The 16,991-nt window shown below is 40.5% G+C and overlaps 1 protein-coding gene across 2 annotated transcripts in view; it reads right to left on the bottom strand.

The window, feature by feature from the left end:
- LOC110003888 (adhesion G protein-coupled receptor F5-like) overlaps nt 1–16,991 on the bottom strand; it is a 37,065-nt gene that overhangs the window by 14,102 nt on the left and 5,972 nt on the right. For both annotated transcript variants that reach the window (XM_065963395.1, XM_065963396.1), the window contains exons 4-15: nt 13,404–13,544; nt 13,113–13,280; nt 12,860–12,889; nt 12,528–12,566; nt 9,267–9,407; nt 8,976–9,143; nt 6,720–6,749; nt 6,532–6,582; nt 5,759–5,841; nt 5,583–5,635; nt 4,264–4,385; nt 3,899–4,120 (exon numbers count right to left, since the gene is read on the bottom strand). In XM_065963395.1, coding sequence (XP_065819467.1) covers nt 3,899–4,120; nt 4,264–4,385; nt 5,583–5,635; nt 5,759–5,841; nt 6,532–6,582; nt 6,720–6,749; nt 8,976–9,143; nt 9,267–9,407; nt 12,528–12,566; nt 12,860–12,889; nt 13,113–13,280; nt 13,404–13,544 — 1,248 coding nt within the window. The remainder of the gene's footprint in view (nt 1–3,898; nt 4,121–4,263; nt 4,386–5,582; nt 5,636–5,758; nt 5,842–6,531; nt 6,583–6,719; nt 6,750–8,975; nt 9,144–9,266; nt 9,408–12,527; nt 12,567–12,859; nt 12,890–13,112; nt 13,281–13,403; nt 13,545–16,991) is intronic.

The following is a 16,991-nucleotide window of genomic DNA, read 5'->3' as shown; positions in this document are numbered from 1 at the left end:
TAATTTTGTTGGAACTGAGTGACTTTTAGGCTAATACCTTTTAAGTGCAGGACTTTTAGCTCTCCCTTATTTTATCAGACTTCTATTCCTCTCTTTTAGACCACTTTTTCAATGGCATTTTAAGACAATTTTATTTGTTTTTAAGTGGAATTTAATTTGGTGAAATTTAACGTTAACCTACCCAAATTGGCTCATATTGGTTTTTTTTAAAGTTATTTCTGAGGCTTTTTTGCCTTTAAAGGCTTTATATGCGATTTTTTGATCCAGCAGATGTCGCCCTTGAGCACCAGCATGAAACCAAAACAACTCGTTGTGCATTGTTGTGTTAGCATGCTAATGCTAGTGATCTTTATCATGCTTGTATCTTCACACTGCATGTAAATTTACCCGAAAAGGAGCTGGGGGGTACCCGCATCAATGTACAGCTGGCATACATGGGCGTGCAGGTCTTAGCCCTCCCTTTCTTACAGTACACACAAAAAATGGGGAAATTATTTTCAAAGGACTTAAAACAGTTCGTTTTTAATTGTGTTGGGACCCTGAGCAGCAACTGAAACTAAAAGCTAAAAAAAAATTACGCAATATTTCTAAATGGGAAATCTTTTTTTTTTTACAGCCAAAGCACTGTTAGTGGTAAATGATAAAAAGGACTTGAGCTTGTATCATTTTTTTCTAGTAAAAGCATTTTTTACTCTGCAGGTCACAACCTCACATTCAAACATTGATGGTATAGGCCACGGTTGCCAGGTCTGTGTGACAAAACAAGCCCAAATGAAACCTATAAAACCTCAGTCAAGACTGTGCGCGGGTGCATGGGCTTGTGGGTGCGGGCACATCGCGACTATGTGTCTGTGTGAGTACATGTGTATTTGGTTGCGGGATATGTTCTATATGTTTGTCGATTTGGTTGGTTATTTATTTTATTATTCATTTACATCACAAATTAATAAAAAAAATAGGTCCACTCAAATAATACCTGTGGCAGCAGCTAAAAAGTAGCCCAATTCTGCGGGAAAATCGTGGCCCTGGCAACCCTGGAAGAGGCTGCTATGTTAGGAGTCCATCAGTATTAACTAATCCATTCATACACATTCATACACTGCTGACGAAGCAGAATGAGCAACTTGGGGTTTAGAGTCTTGCCCACGACCACTGAACCACATCCACCGCCACTGTAGAATTCTCAGCTGCTGAGAAAGTCACGTAGTATACCTTTGAACTTGAAAAGATCTATTTTACTTAACATTTATAAATACAAAGATTTACAATCTTCAGTAAAAATCAGTAAGAAACTGCTGCCCTCACCGGGAGAGCAATCCACCAGTTCCACTGCCAGGGAATTCATAAATTGTGGTGGATGTAACATTTGGGGTTGGGATAAATAATTTGGGCTAGCAAATAAATCATCTTTAAAACAACATTTGTGAAAAAATTAACAGCTAAATACTAAGGTTACTTAAATAAATTTCAAGGCTAACTTTTTATGTTTTCTCTTTATTTGATTGGTTTTTTTTTTTTTTTTTGTTTATTTCTTCTTTTCTTTTTTCTTTTTTTATTGCTTTTCCCTTCTTCCAAAGTTTTCGGCTACATGTTACTTACAATCCTTCATCAGACATATCATCATAATTAGTATTGCATATTTATTATTATTATCCCTGTTTCCCCTTTCTTTTTTCTTTTTTTCTTTTTATATATATACTGATCTTTCCTCACACACACACACACACACACACACACACACACACACACACACACACACACACAAATACACTCTGTCACACCACCCAAACAAATCACCACAGAGCTGTTTTTGTTGGGGAGGATGCTCAAGAGGGAGGGGCATGACAATAACAATACGGGGGGTGGGGGGGGCTCCCTCCTCTGGGTCTGGTGGCCCCTCCCTCTCGTGTGCTCGCTGAACAGGCCGGGTCCTGCAAGCGACAAGTCCCTTCCTGAGGGTCTGGGGGCTGCTGCTGCAGGACCCGGCCAAAGAAAAGAAAAGAAAAGAAAAGAAAAATAATAGCTTTGCCTCTCCCTCCATCCTCCCCTCCAATAAAATAACGTTCAAACCAACCCCAAAACTTCCGCTAAAACATAATCATTACACAAACTCTCACCTCTCACACCACATCATTGTTTAACATCAACATATTCAACACATACCACTGCTCAACTCTTCAACTCTCTTCCACCTCTCAAGTCCCCCTTACTAAGCACCTTCTCTCCCTCCCCTTCTCTCGCTCTCTCTCTATCACCTCTTTCACTTTTTGTATCCTTTCTTAGGTATTTCATATAGTTTTGTAGTTTTTCTGTTCCTAGTATGATGTGTGTCTATTGATGTCTTATTTTGCTGTCTTTATTTATTTATTTATTTTTTACTGTATTTTGGAGTCGTTGTCCTGACCTTGTCTGTTTGGTTTTTTTGTGCCTAATTTGTATATCACCAGTTTGTCACTTTATTGCACCTAATTAAAAATAAAATAAAATAAATAAATAAATAAATAAATAAATAAATAAATAAATAAATAAATAAATAAATAAATGAATAAATTTCAAGGCACAGTGGTCAATCACAAAGAAGTAATGTGCTAAACATCCCCTGCATTGAAGGCAGAATGTGGGATTTTTGATCCAGTAGATGTCGCCCTTGAGCACCAGCATGAAACTAAAACAAACTGCTGTTTGGCCACAGCTCCTCCTCACTAAATCCTCCTCTCTCCTACAGCGGCACACCTCCAACCCCCCCTCTCCCCTGATTTTGGTGCAAAATCGAGTAATAAAATTGGAACCAACATTAATTAAGCGCCAAGTGCAAGTGCTGGACAAAATTGTCCTTGTCTCGTGCTGCATTGTTGTGTTAGCGGGCTAATTTTAGCACACTTTAGTTAGCTCGTAGCTTCACATGGCTAATACATTTACACTGAATGGCCATGATCTAAAAACGCTTATGTGACATTCAAATAAGCAGTGAGCATGTTCTTCTTCTTGTCTCTAGTTACAGAGGATGTACTTCATTCTGCTTCATTTATGTTTTATGTATTCACATTCTACCTTTAATCGTCTATTTTACTCTAAATGGGACCTAAATATACAAAACAAGCATCATGCTGTATTGAAGATGACTGAGTTGGGTTGACAGGCCGTTTTAAGGTACACCTATATACTATGAAACTGTCTTTTTGCAATAACTGAATGTAGATATCTGCCAGCTATTTAGTCATTACTAGGGTGTGTCTATTGTTGACTAATCTGCATTACTGCATACTTTGGCATTTGTCAGTATCGATTCCCCGTCCTGCAATTTAACTTTTAAATTCTGGGCTTTAGATATATACCGAAATCAATGAATCAGTTATTCTTATAGTGAAAAAATTAAAAAATTAAAAATATCTCATGACAATTAACAAATTGAGCAGATAAAAATGGAGCAGTTCTGAAAAAAAAAACCACTTCCTTACAGTGTGTGCCGATCAGGACAATAACTAATCAGACCTATTTATTTTTTGTACCAGGCCTTAAAAATGTTAATTTGTGCTGTAAAAAACTGGCTTTTTTGAATGGGTTTGTATGTGACCTCAAGCGGATACTCGGCGAAACCCAACATTTCTCCACCATTAGCGATAGTGGAAATGAAAAAACTTCCAGTAAGAGGCAGAAATCACAAGCAGAATGAGACTCATTATTGATAAGCCATCTGCCATGACCATATGAGCTGAGAAAGTAAAGGGAAAGACAAGAGGTGTAATGGTGACGGCAAAAAAGACTGATGCAAAAACTATGGGTTTTATTTCAGGAGCAGTCCTCCTGAAATTAACTAGATATGGGATACGATAAAGCAGCTTTGGAGACAGAAATAAAATCTACAGATGAAATGCATATTACTTGAATGATTTCTTACCAATGTCTGTACCAAAGAATCTTTTCAGAGTTAACACTGCTTTTTCATTCACTTTTGAAAATTCATAGAGATTTTCATCTCTGGTTATTGGTCTGTTGTTGAACCTCCACTCTGCAATCCAGTTGGTTCCTAAATTGAGATCAGCTGGAGGAGGACCACATGTCACAGTTGCCTCTTGCTGTGAGATAACTGTAGTCGGTTCCAACTTTAAGGATGACTGACCTAGGAAAAAAATAACGTGTTCAAATGTGCAAACAAGAGTACAAAATGATCAGATAAGATAAAAATGTGTATGGAACCATTGCAAAAATTACAGAAAAATATAGTTTCCTTCATTTATTAGAGAAAAATTAAACCTGTCATACTGTCAAATATTATAGGGTAGGTTTCCGACAGGTTTAGAAAGATCCCTGTTTGTATAGCTTGAAGCTCTGTGTCTGATAATGAAGGTCCTCTTATGGTATAATCTCCAATGGTGCTTCCCGGTCTGCAACACAGAAAATACATTTATGACCATTTGACATTCGACTTGGACACCATCTGCTCCTGAAACCATGATTACGCTTTTCCACATTCACCCGTTGAAACAATGAATCTGTATTGACATTGGGTCATATATGTAGTAGAAATGTGAAATACATTTTGAAGTTGGTGCCTTCTTGGCTGAGAAAAGGCAGAAAGTGTCTTTTTGGCTAGCGGCCCCGGTGGCTAGCGCGATTTTTTTGCTTTGTGTCACCAGTTCCCACATACATCTATAAAACACTAATATGTCCCTGTTTTGGACAGTCCCTGTTCCGGTTTTAACCAACTAAAACACTACACCATGTAGTGTGCAACACTGATTCGTCTCTTTATATGTCAACCAATGTCGATGCAGAGGCTGTTTCTGTTTTAACCAATATAAAAACATCACTAAAACATGTCATAGTTCAACACTGCTTTGTCTTTACATGTGTCAATCAATCTCAAGGTTGCTGCTGTTTCTAAGCGAGCCCAGCTTCAAATGCTAACAAGACCTGTGGGTAATGACAGGTAGGCTAGCTGTCATGTCCAAAAGGAAGCCAGCATTTTCCAGAGCTCCAGGCTACAGCCTCATGCATAAAGTACCAGGCAATGAATATGCTGCTTTGTTCACAGTGCAAGGGACCACCGGCTGTGGCTCAGTTGGTAGAGCCGTCATCTCTCAACTGGAAGGTTGAGGGTTTGATCCCCTGCTCCTGCACCAACAAGTCCACAGTGTCCTTGGGCAACACACTTAACCCCGAATTGCTCCTGCCACTTCGTCGCCAGTGTATGAATAGGATTAGTTACTTCTGATGGTCTTCATAGCAACCACTGCCATCAGTGTGTGAATGGGTAGGTGTGACATGTGGTGTAAGAGCCCTTTGAGAAGTCTGAAGAATAGAGAAGTGCTATGTAAGTTCAAGTCCATTTACTTTCAGTCGCCCATGTGAAATGCTGACATACAAAGCCATAATAAAAAGAGCAAACGCAAATGGTTGGTACAGGCAGTAGCTCTGTTGAGATCTTCTTCAGTGAGGCAAACGCCAGCAGGACTCACTGTGGACAGTCATGACTCAGAGAAACATGTACACAATATATACTTGACTTCTGCTGTATGATGTGTCAAATGCTACACCTTCTGCCTTTAAAAGAGGGTATAAGATGAAAAAAACGAGCTTACCTGAATCCACTTAACTGACAAGATGATTGTGGAGTCCGACATTGCGTTTGAATCTGTTAAAAGAATGTGACAAAAGCTTGTCTGTTATTGGTTTTAATATTACTCTTTTTTTAAATCAATGATTCAACTTTAGAATAAAACAATATGACTGAGAAAGAAGAAACACAAAGACTTACAGCTCTGTTTGCATTGATGAAAACAATATCTGATTCTTCATTGAAGGATTCGTCAAAGTCTATATCCAGGACAAAGGAAAGTTCTACGACAGATACAGCAGTTATCACACGGGGGTAATTTCATGTGAAACATAAAACTTAATTACTTTTTTGGTTGATTTGCCTTTTATTCCTTCCTTAAATAGATATCTATGAATGAAGAATCAGTGGTTGGGGGTGTTGAGAGCACAAGAGGTGATACACATACAGTACTTAGAGTTTTTAGAACAAGGTCATTCCGTGTAAATTTACATGCAATATGAAGCTACGAGCTAACAAAAGAGCGCTAACATTAGCCTGCTAACACAACAATGCAGCTCGAGACACGGACATTTTTGTTCTCCGCTTGCATTTAGGGCTTAGCGCTCAGTGCTTAGTGCTTAATTAATGTGTGTTCCAGTTTGATAACTCCTTTTGTGCAAGGGGAGAAGGTTTGGAGGTGTGTCCCTATAGGAGAGCAGAGGATTCAGTATGATTCAGCCAAACAGAAGTTTGTTTTTGTTTTGTGCTACAAATGTACCCGTTTGATGCAGTCAAGCATCTGTGCCGGCGCTTCAGCCAGTTTCTCAATACAGGGGGCCAAGCTGACCGCCATCTCCTAAGAAGAACCTCATACAACGGCACACCAAAAACCTGAACTATCCCTTTAGATTATCTAACAATTTTCTCGACTTGACATTGTACAGTTACACTGTAAATGTCAAAAGATAAGAATCTTGATCATTGTGTCTCACCATTTATTGTTGTGGTCACTGGCATCATTGTTGTGTTTGTTGTTGTCCTCACTGTTGATGTTAACATCTCTGTTAAACACTAGAATCTAAAAGACTTAGCATCAATAAATACTTTCATTTCCCGACCTTCAAATACTCCAAGCTCTTCTAACTTGATCAACAAAAACAATAGCAAAGAGTACCCTTACCTGGAGTTGGAGTGGGACACGGATTGATGCCTGTGGAGTGACATTTGAGTTTGAGTTTTTTTCATTAGAGATATGATAAGAAAGTCACATCTTTAAAGATAATTGAACACAACCAAAACCATATGTCAGAGCAGATATCCATTTTCAAGCATTTCGCAAATGGGGAAATTCTTACTTGGTTCACAGTACTCTCCGTCAGAAGGACGTCCATTGATGCACTCACAGGTTGGTCCGGTGACATTACTGCATGCACCGTAGACGTCACACTTGCCACACGGCCAAGCAAACTGATCCTCACACTGACACTGCAGGCCTCCGGTGGAGTTTGGAAAGCACGCTTTCAAAGAATATAAGAGAGAATAAAGCAAGTGTGTACAATTCATGCATTTGTGGACAGAAATTCATTGATTTAGTCATTTCAATTATACCTGAAAATGAATAAAGCAGCTGAAGTTTTTACCTGTGGTGAACTGAATATCCAATACTTGTAGAGACTGATTGAGCGTGAAGGGGAATGAGATGCTATTCAGACTGTTCCTCAGTAGTGGCAAAATGGAGACTGGGATGGTCAAATCAAGCAAGAAATCAAAATCCATTGGTACTGCGGAGGAGAAGAGGATGAAATATATAATACAAGTCTAGCACCTATTTAAAACTATTTTTCCAAAACAAATGTTCCCATGTAGAGAGATTAAAACATGAATTACTGCACGCTGAACTAACTGTTGGTGTACAGAATTTCTGTGAGCCTAGAGGCATACATACTGAATATTTTCTGTATAGTTAAAAGCTATGCCATTTGATTTACTTTACAGGGCCAGTGGGTATGATTGGTTCTGTGGAAGAAAACAGGATAAGCTGTAAACTGGTAAATGGTAAATAGACTTGAGCTTGTGTCTTACTTTTCTAGTCTTCTGACTACTCAAAGCGCTTTTAAGGCCCTGACACACCAAGCAAACTGCCAAGAGCTGTTGGCGATGAAGGCCACCTGTGGCGACGGTGGGCGACGCCTTTTGTCTTAGCCAAAAAGTTGCACTAGAACACACACTTCAATGACTGCAGTATATGGCCAAACAACCATGGACATTCTGCACACGCGCGAGAGGCAATAACTCTCCATGCCAGCAGGTGGCGATAGTCTGTAATCGTCCGTCCGAAAAGGGGAAACCGGAAGAGGACGAGGAAGAACGCGGATAAATAAACCGTTGTTTTGATACGAGAAGACAATTTTCTCACCGCTGTCGCTCGACACTTGTAATATTGGTACTTCTAATGGAGAATAATGTCTGTTAAAAAGTTGAAAATGGCGCTGGCTTTGTCAGCCCTTGGTCTTTTATTAGTGGAACAAGAATAGAAGAGGCGCTTCCGTATTTCTTCCCGTGCACTGGCTCTCCTGTTTCGCTGAGCTGAACAGCCAATCAGAGAGATTCCTACCCCCAACTGCGCCGGTGCCGGCTCCTCAGATTCAACATGAAGAGTTGGCCAAAAAAAGGCCAACTGGGGCCGACGGGTAGTGATGGAGCTGGACACACTGCAAAGACTAGGGTGGCGACCGCTCACCGACAGACCGACGTCGGACGGTCTCCTTGGTGTGTCAGGGCCTTTACACCCCAGGTCACACCTACACATTCACACACTGATGGTAGAGGCTGCTGTGTAAAGAGTCCATCAGAAGTATCTAAACCATTCATACACATTCATACGCCGCCAATGAAGCAGTGGGAGCAACTTGGGGTTAAGTGTCTTGCCCAAGGCCACATCAGACATGTGGCAGCAGGACCTGGGGGTCGAACCCCCAACCTTCCGGTTGACTCACAGCCGCCTGACTTTAAGAAACTTTTTGCATCAATAACTAATCTAATTGACCCTTAAATATTCTCTCTCCTGCCAAAACTAGGAGCTTTAACTATGGAAATCTAGGTTCAACTTTAGTAATGCAAAACATAGAAGGTAATTTTCCATACCAGGAGTTGGAGTGGGACATGGATTAATACCTGTAGAGAAACATGAGAAAGAAAATCGTGAGGAAATCACATTCGACTTGACTCTGTGGTTAACGAATCAAAGAACACAACCAAACTTGTGTTTCTGACAAGGTGTGCAGGACGAGTAGGCAGATAGAGCATATCTTCAGATATTAACCTTATAATAATCATAACAGCAACACAGCACTGATGCTAGCTTATGATCCAGTATAGTGCTCCAGAAAACTGAGCAGTTTTATTATCTCAACACATCCAAAATAGTGATGCTTACTTGTGATTGGTTCACAGTACTCTCCGTCAGAAGGACGTCCATTGATGCACTCACAGGTTGGTCCGGTGACATTACTGCATGCACCGTAGACGTCACACTTGTCACACGGCCAAGCAAACTGAGCCTCACACTGACACTGCAGGCCTCCGGTGGAGTTTGGAAAGCACGCTTTCAAAGAATATAAGAGAGAATAAAGCAAGTGTGTACAATTCATGCATTTGTGGACAGTAATTCATTGATTTAGTCATTTAAATCTGACCTGAAAATGAATAAAGCAGCTGAAGTTCTTACCGGTGGTGAACTGAATATCCAATACTTGTAGAGACTGATTGAGCGTGAAGGGGAATGAGATGCTATTCAGACTGTTCCTCAGTAGTGGCAAAATGGAGACTGGGATGGTCAAATCAAGCAATAAATCAAAATCCATTGGTTCTGTGGAAGAAAACAGGATAAGCTGTAAACGGGTAAATGGTAAATAGACTTGAGCTTGTGTATTACTTTTCTCGTCTTCTGACTACTCAAAGCGCTTTTAAGGCCCTGACACACCAAGCAGACTGCCAAGAACTGGTGGTGACGAAGGCCACCTGTGGCGACGACGGGCGACGCCTTTTGTCTTAGCCAAAAAGTTGCACTAGAACACACACTTCAATGACTGCAGTATATGGCCAAACAACCATGGACGTTCTGCGCACACGCGAGAGGCAATAACTCTCCATGCCAGCAGGTGGCGATAGTCTGTAATCGTCAGTCCGAAAAGGGGAAACCGGAAGAGGACGAGGAAGAACGCGGATAAATAAACTGTTGTTTTGATACAATAAGACAATTTTCTCGCCGCTGTCGCACAACACTGGGTACTTCTAATGGAGAATAATGTCTGTTAAAAAGTTGAAAATGGCGCTGGCGTTGTCAGCCCTTGGTCTTTTATTAGTGGAACAAGAATAGAAGAGGCGCTTCCGTATTTCTTCCCGTGCACTGGCTCTCCTGTTTCGCTGAGCTGAACAGCCAATCAGGGAGATTCCTCCCCCCAACTGCGCCGGCTCCTCAGATTCAACATGAAGAGTTGGCCAAAAAAAGGCCAACTGGGGCCGACGGGTAGCGACGGAGCTGGACACATTGCAAAGACTAGGGTGGCGACCGCTCACCGACAGACTGACGTCGCACGGTCTCTTTGGTGTGTAAGGGCCTTTATACCCCAGGTCACACCTACACATTCACACACTGATGGCAGGGGCTGCTCTGTAAAGAGTCCATCAGAAGTATCTAAACCATTAATACACATTCATACGCCACCAACGAAGCAGTGGGAGCAACTTGGGGTTAAGTGTCTTGCCCAAGGACACATCAGACATGTGGTTGCAGGACCTGGGGATCGAACCCCAACCATCCGGTTGGACAGTTGCTACCACTGACCCACAGCCACCCCATGTTGCTCCACCAGTACCCTCCTACCCAAATGTAACACATGTTAAACCCTTCTGTTTCTGAATAATTGAATGACGCAATTCTGGATGTTCTTTACTAAAATCAGAAATGCTGTATTTTTTTCTTGATCATGTGTACTTGACCTGCCCAGTAATAACTGCTACGTCTAAATGTTGCTCCAGTATGAGGACACATTTCAATGACAATGCAGTCATGACAACATAAATTACATTGATTTTAAAGCTCCCCACAAGAATAATTTATCTTACCGTATTTTCCGCACTATAAGGCGCACTTAAAAGCCTTTAATTTTCTCAAAAAACGACAGTGCGCCTTATAATCCGGAGCGCCTTATATATGGATCAATTGGTTAATTGGTTGATCCATACTGGTTGTACACGGCGCTCAGCGACACTGACTCGGATAATGACGAGAGGGAGCCGGGCATGTTGGATGCCGTACTCGCCCAACTGTTCAATTCGGACACTGAAGAAGAAGAATTCGAGGGATTCGTGGACGGGGAATGAACTGAAAAAGTGAGCTTTACGTGTTATACGTAACTGAACAATGTTGAGTTATGCACTAACGCAGGGGTGCCCAACCTTTTTTGAACCAAGATCTACTTTTAAAGTTACCAGTCTGCCGAGATCTACCAGTCCACATAGTGAGCCATAGCCTTTACCGACAGCCTACAAACGCATTTAATACTCACACAACAAACAGAAAATAATAAATGAGAGTTCTGTAAAAAATAATGCAGACTACAGACTACAGCAGGCTGCTGTGAGATGATTTTGCTTTTGTTAAATTAGCTGCAGACACGGTGAGAGTGAACGGAGTAAAGTCCAACCGACTGTTTGACCGGGTCACGTGTGTTCCCACCTCGGTCCGTACGGATCACGGATCAACTGTGTGCTGTAGCACTAAAAGTAAAAAGTAAAAAGGTTTGCGTGGTGGCTGGCACTCCAGTGCAAGTGTGTGTGTGTGTGTGTGTGTGTGTGTGTGTGTGTGTGTGTGTGTGTGTGTGTGTGTGTGTGTGTGTGTGCGTGTGCGTTTGCGCTGTTTGTTGGTGTGTCTCGTCCCCCGCGATGCTCACAGTCATGACAGCAGAGAGGAGCAGAGAAAAGTAGCTGCAGCTTCATCAAATGCGCTTAATACTTGTAGCATAGTTTCTATATATGACTTTTTGGTAAAACATTTAGCCCCCCGGTTTTACCTGCACGTCCTTGCGCGTGCCTGCACTCTCTCTTGCGCGCGCTCTCTCTCTCTCTCTATCTCCGCCGCTCGCTCTCTCATGCACGCAGCAATTTCATGAATAAATGAAAAATTAAATACACACAGGTCGGAAGTATACTTGGGCTCCCCACACAGGTATCGTGTGTGGGAAACAGTGCAATGAGATGAAATTGAAATCACTTTTCTATTTTACAATTGTATTTTATATTGACAAAACATCTCGCGATCGACTGAGAATCAGTCAGCGATCTACCTGTCGATCGCGATCGACTGTTTGGGCACCCCTGCACTAACGTTTGAATTAGCGGTATCAGACTGTGTTTCTTTTACGTGTTTACAACTGAACAAGGCTGGGAGATATTGTGAATATGCACATTAACGTTTGAACAACGTTGAGTTATTGTGAATGCACTACGTATAAAACTACGTTTTGAGAGTTAAGAGAAACGTCAAAGAAATAATTTATTATTTGGGGAAATCGTCTTATGTACTTTTGTTTTTGTAGTTTTATACGTTACGTTTTATACGTATTTATATTTATATATTCACAATATCTCCCAGCCTTGTTCAGTTGTAAACACGTTCTATTCTATGCGCCTTATAATCCGGTGCGCCCTATATATGAACAGTTCTAAAATAGGCCATTCATTGAAGGTGCGCTTTATAATCCGGTGCGCCTTATAGTGCGGAAAATACGGTACATTTTAGCCAACCCATTTTCTTGAATTCAAATGTTACCCAGTGTTTTGTAACTACTATATTTACATCCAAAGCATGGAAATAGCTTTATAGCTAGACACCGACAGTATTGCAATCTTCTTGATTTTTTTATTCAGTGCCAGTGTAGTGCTTCAAAAGCAAAAACTAAAAAAAAAAACATGTGATTTGCAATACCTTTTGTTGTTGTCATCATTGCTGTTGTTGTAGTTATCACTGCAAAAAATAATCATCGATTTTGGTAAAGGTTAATGGACTTTAGCTTGTATAGTTCTTTTCTAGCCTTCTGACTACTCAAAGCGCTTTCACACCCCAGGTCACACCTACACATTCACACACTGATGGTAGAGGCTGCTGAGTAAAGAGACCATCAGAAGTAATTAATCCATTCATACACATTCACACGCTGCTTACCCACAGCCACCTTAATTTAAGAATTTTTTTGCATCAATAACTAATCTTATTGACCTTCTTTAGTAATGCAAAACATAGAAGGTCATTTTCCATACCAGGAGTTGGAGTGGGACATGGATTAATACCTGTAGAGAAACATGAGAAAGAAAATCGTGAGGAAATCACATTCGACTTGTGTTTCTGACAAGGTGTGCAGGACGAGTAGGTAGATAGAGCATATCTTCAGATATTAACCTTATAATAATCACAACAGCAACACAGCACTGATGTTAACTTATGATCCAGTATAGTGCTCCAGAAAATTGAGCAGTTTTATTATCTCAACACATCCAAAATAGTGATGCTTACTTGTGATTGGTTCACAGTACTCTCCATCAGAAGGACGTCCATTGATGCACTCACAGGTTGGTCCGGTGACATTACTGCATGCACCGTAGACGTCACACTTGTCACACGGCCAAGCAAACTGATCCTCACACTGACACTGCAGACCTCCGGTGGAGTTTGGAAAGCACGCTTTCAAAGAATATAAGAGAGAATAAAGCAAGTGTGTACAATTCATGCATTTGTGGACAGTAATTCATTGATTTAGTCATTTAAATTATACCTGAAAATGAAAAAAGTAGCTGAAGTTCTTACCTGTGGTGAACTGAATATCCAATACTTGTAGAGACTGATTGAGCGTGAAGGGGAATGAGATGCTATTCAGACTGTTCCTCAGTAGTGGCAAAATGGAGACTGGGATGGTCAAATCAAGCAATAAATCAAAATCCATTGGTACTGCGGAGGAGAAGAGGATGAAATATATAATACAAGTCTAGCACCTATTTAAAACTATTTTTCCAAAACAAATGTTCCCATGTAGAGAGATTAAAACATGAATTACTGTACGCTGAACTAACTGTTGGTGTACAAAATTTCTGTGAGCCTAGAGGCATACATACTAAATATTTTCTGTATAGTTAAAAGCTATGCCATTTGATTTACTTTACAGGGCCAGTGGGTATGATTAAAGACACCAGTACAGATCTCAGAATGTCATGTGCCATATCTTTAATTGTTGTAGCTGACAGTTGTGTTGGTGACACTGTAAATATCACAAAACAAAAAAAAAGTTACCAGTATTCATATCGGGAATTCCCTAAACATCTTCAAACACAGCGGAGGAAAGGCAAGGCAAATGTATTTCTGTAGGACTTTTCAGAAACATTTCAATTCAAAGAGCTTTACACAAGACATCAACAACATCCTGACAGATGGGGAAAAGACAATAAAGAGGGAAATAAAAACAGCACAAAGAATAAAAGTTACAGTACATGAATGTGAATGTGAACGTATGAGGTTTGTTGATACAGAGCGGGAATGTGGTGTGAAATAGATTTACAAAATTAAGAAAACATCACTTTAAAGGAAGAATGTGCAACATTTTACACATAAATATATCAGAAATCCAGTCTATCCTCTGTAAATGTCTCTCTGAGTCTTGACTGTCTACAATGAATGAGAAGCTCGAGTCCCGCTGGCTGTGTTGTTGTCAGCGCTGTGTTTACATGGACTCCCTTTGTGTATAAAAGCTGTTTTAGTCAAGAACTAGAGAGAAGAACATACTCACTGATTATCTGAATGTCATGTAAGCATTTTTAGATCACGCTCATTCCATGTTAATTTACGTGAAGCTATGAGCTAACTAAAGAGCTTGGCTCTTTAACACAACAATGCAGCCAACAGGCAATGGCAGTTCGAGCCAAGGACAATTTTTGTCCGCCGCTTGCGCCTAATGGTGTTCAATTATGGTGCGTTCCAATTTATAACTCCTTCATGTGAACAGCATGGTTTCATGTTGGTGCTCAAGTGTGAAATCTACTGGATCAAAAGGTTGCACATCCTTCCTTTAAAGGTCCCATATTATGCTTTTTCTGGTTTTATATGCTCTTTAGTGTGTTTTCCAAGTGTTCTGTGCATGTTTAGGCACATCTATGTGCAAAAATTCAAAGTCTGCGGAAACGCGGCTTCTCCTATGTCCTCCTGTTAGCTGTAGCATTAACTGCATGTAACGCTCAGTTCCAGACCCCCTCGATAAAAATTTGTCAGTACAGCGTCATTGTCAGTGTGAGATCACTGATCTAAGCCCATTGGCTCGTTGTGGCAAGCTCTGCAGCTCATGTTGAAATTTCCGAGAAGCGTGCTGAGTAACTGACCAATAATGACAGAGCGGATTGGCAGACCAATCACAGCAGACTTGGCCCATGTGGGGTCTAACAGTGAGGGCTTAGCAGAGTGTAGCTGACGGACTCAGAGCGTAGAGGGAGCAAGGAGGAGCAGTACATGAAAACAGACACTTTTTTCGGATTTAAGCTATTGTGAACGTACAAAAGTAGGTACATAGATTAAATATACGAACCCCAAAAAGGGCATAATATGGGATCTTTAAAGGAGTAATAAGTAGCATATGTAGTGAATTAACTGTTAAAATGACAGTGTGTACCCCAGGGGAAATGTTTTTGCAACAGTCTTTCACAGTTGGTACATTTTTATACATATCCGAGTATACCGCGATTTTAGGGAGGAGTTTGGACTGCAGTACCCATTTTAAACACTAGGGGTCAGAGTTACATATAGCTCCTTTAAAGGGGCTATATGTAACTTTCAAAAATACTGTGTTTGTAGTGATACCACATGGCCGTTAGGCGAACTGCACCTGTTGCTCGCTCTCCCTCGCGTGCTCGTCATACGTGCTTGTACATATACAAACGAGCATCATCATCGGCCACGAAACACTAGATATTTACCGGCATAATGTTTACAGAGGAGGTAAGTGATCATACACATGTGAAAGTCTGTGAAGGAGTCTGTGTGTCTGTATTCATTCTCCATCCTACAAACGACAGTCTCTGCAGGCACTGGCTGAGAGCAGGAGTGTGTGATGAGTTTGTACTGTTGATCTCTGTAAGCGGAGCGGAGTGAGGAGGACGCTGAGAACGTGCATAAAATGTCACTCCCTGGAACTTTAGCGGAAAATACGACTCGGGGAAAAATTTTATACAGGCAACACAGATAGACAGTGAACATCTACTTTTTCACATCAGTTAACCGTTCGCTTATTAATGGGCGATAAAAAATGATTTATATATTTAAAAAGTTATAGCCCCTTTAACAACACAGCATTTAGAAAACAATTGAATACCACAACTCTACCAAACACCAGTATCACAACACAACACTTGCATGTCTCTAAACATGTGTTGAAAAAGTCAATGCAATGTTTTAATATATTTATTTTTGTGTATAATTAACATACTGTGTAGTTATTATTGTTATTGTGGTGAAAATACATTTTCAACTTTATGTACACTGTGTGCCTGACGTTGCTTTTCTATAAAACTGTGAATGTTCAGACCACGTGTAACAATTGCAGCTCTGTCTTGGCGGCAGTAACGCTGCACATTTCTTTGTTGTGGGATAGATCAAGGCTAATCTTATCGTATCTTTTTCTGTATTTCACAGTGTGTTGAGATGTTACATAGATTCAAGTAAACCATACAAAAACAAAACATACTTTTACTGCATATTGATTTTTCCAAGTAAAAACTGCCTCAAATTACTCAGAAAAAAGTGAAAAATAGTAAACCACAAAAACCCCTGTTTCAATGAATTACTGATAGGACAATCATGAAAGCGAGGAGTATCCTTGCAGATAACTCCCATCCCCTTTCTGCCAGTTAAATGGAAATGGAAAATGGACTTGAGCTTGTATATTTATTTTGTAGTCTTCTGACTACTCAAAGCGTTTTTACACCGCAGGTCACACCTACACATTCACACACTGATGGTAGAGACTGCTGTGTAGAGAGACCATCAATTCTAACTAATCAATTCATACAGTACACATTCAGACACCGACAATAAAGCAGTGGGAGCAACTTGGGGTTGTGTGTCTTGCCCAAGGACACATCGAACATGTAGCTGCAGGAGCCCAGTCTTCCGGTTGAGAGACGACCGACTCTACCACTGAGCCACAGCTGCCCCAACAACTCATGAATCTATAATGAATAAAAGACTATAACGTTTGTATAGCATTTTGCATTGTATTGTTTTGAATATCACTTTTAAAAGTCTGTTGCCTTCAGAGATCTAATCAGTGAAATACCTACAAATTGAAAATGAATACAGTGTTATTTGAAATGTGCAAGTTGTCATAGCAACACTAAATAATGTGTGCACTAATAT

The sequence above is a fragment of the Labrus bergylta genome, chromosome 15 (genome assembly GCF_963930695.1).
Source record: "Labrus bergylta chromosome 15, fLabBer1.1, whole genome shotgun sequence".
NCBI classification, from domain to species: Eukaryota; Metazoa; Chordata; class Actinopteri; order Labriformes; family Labridae; genus Labrus; species Labrus bergylta.
This window is presented reverse-complemented; position numbering and strand designations above follow the sequence as displayed.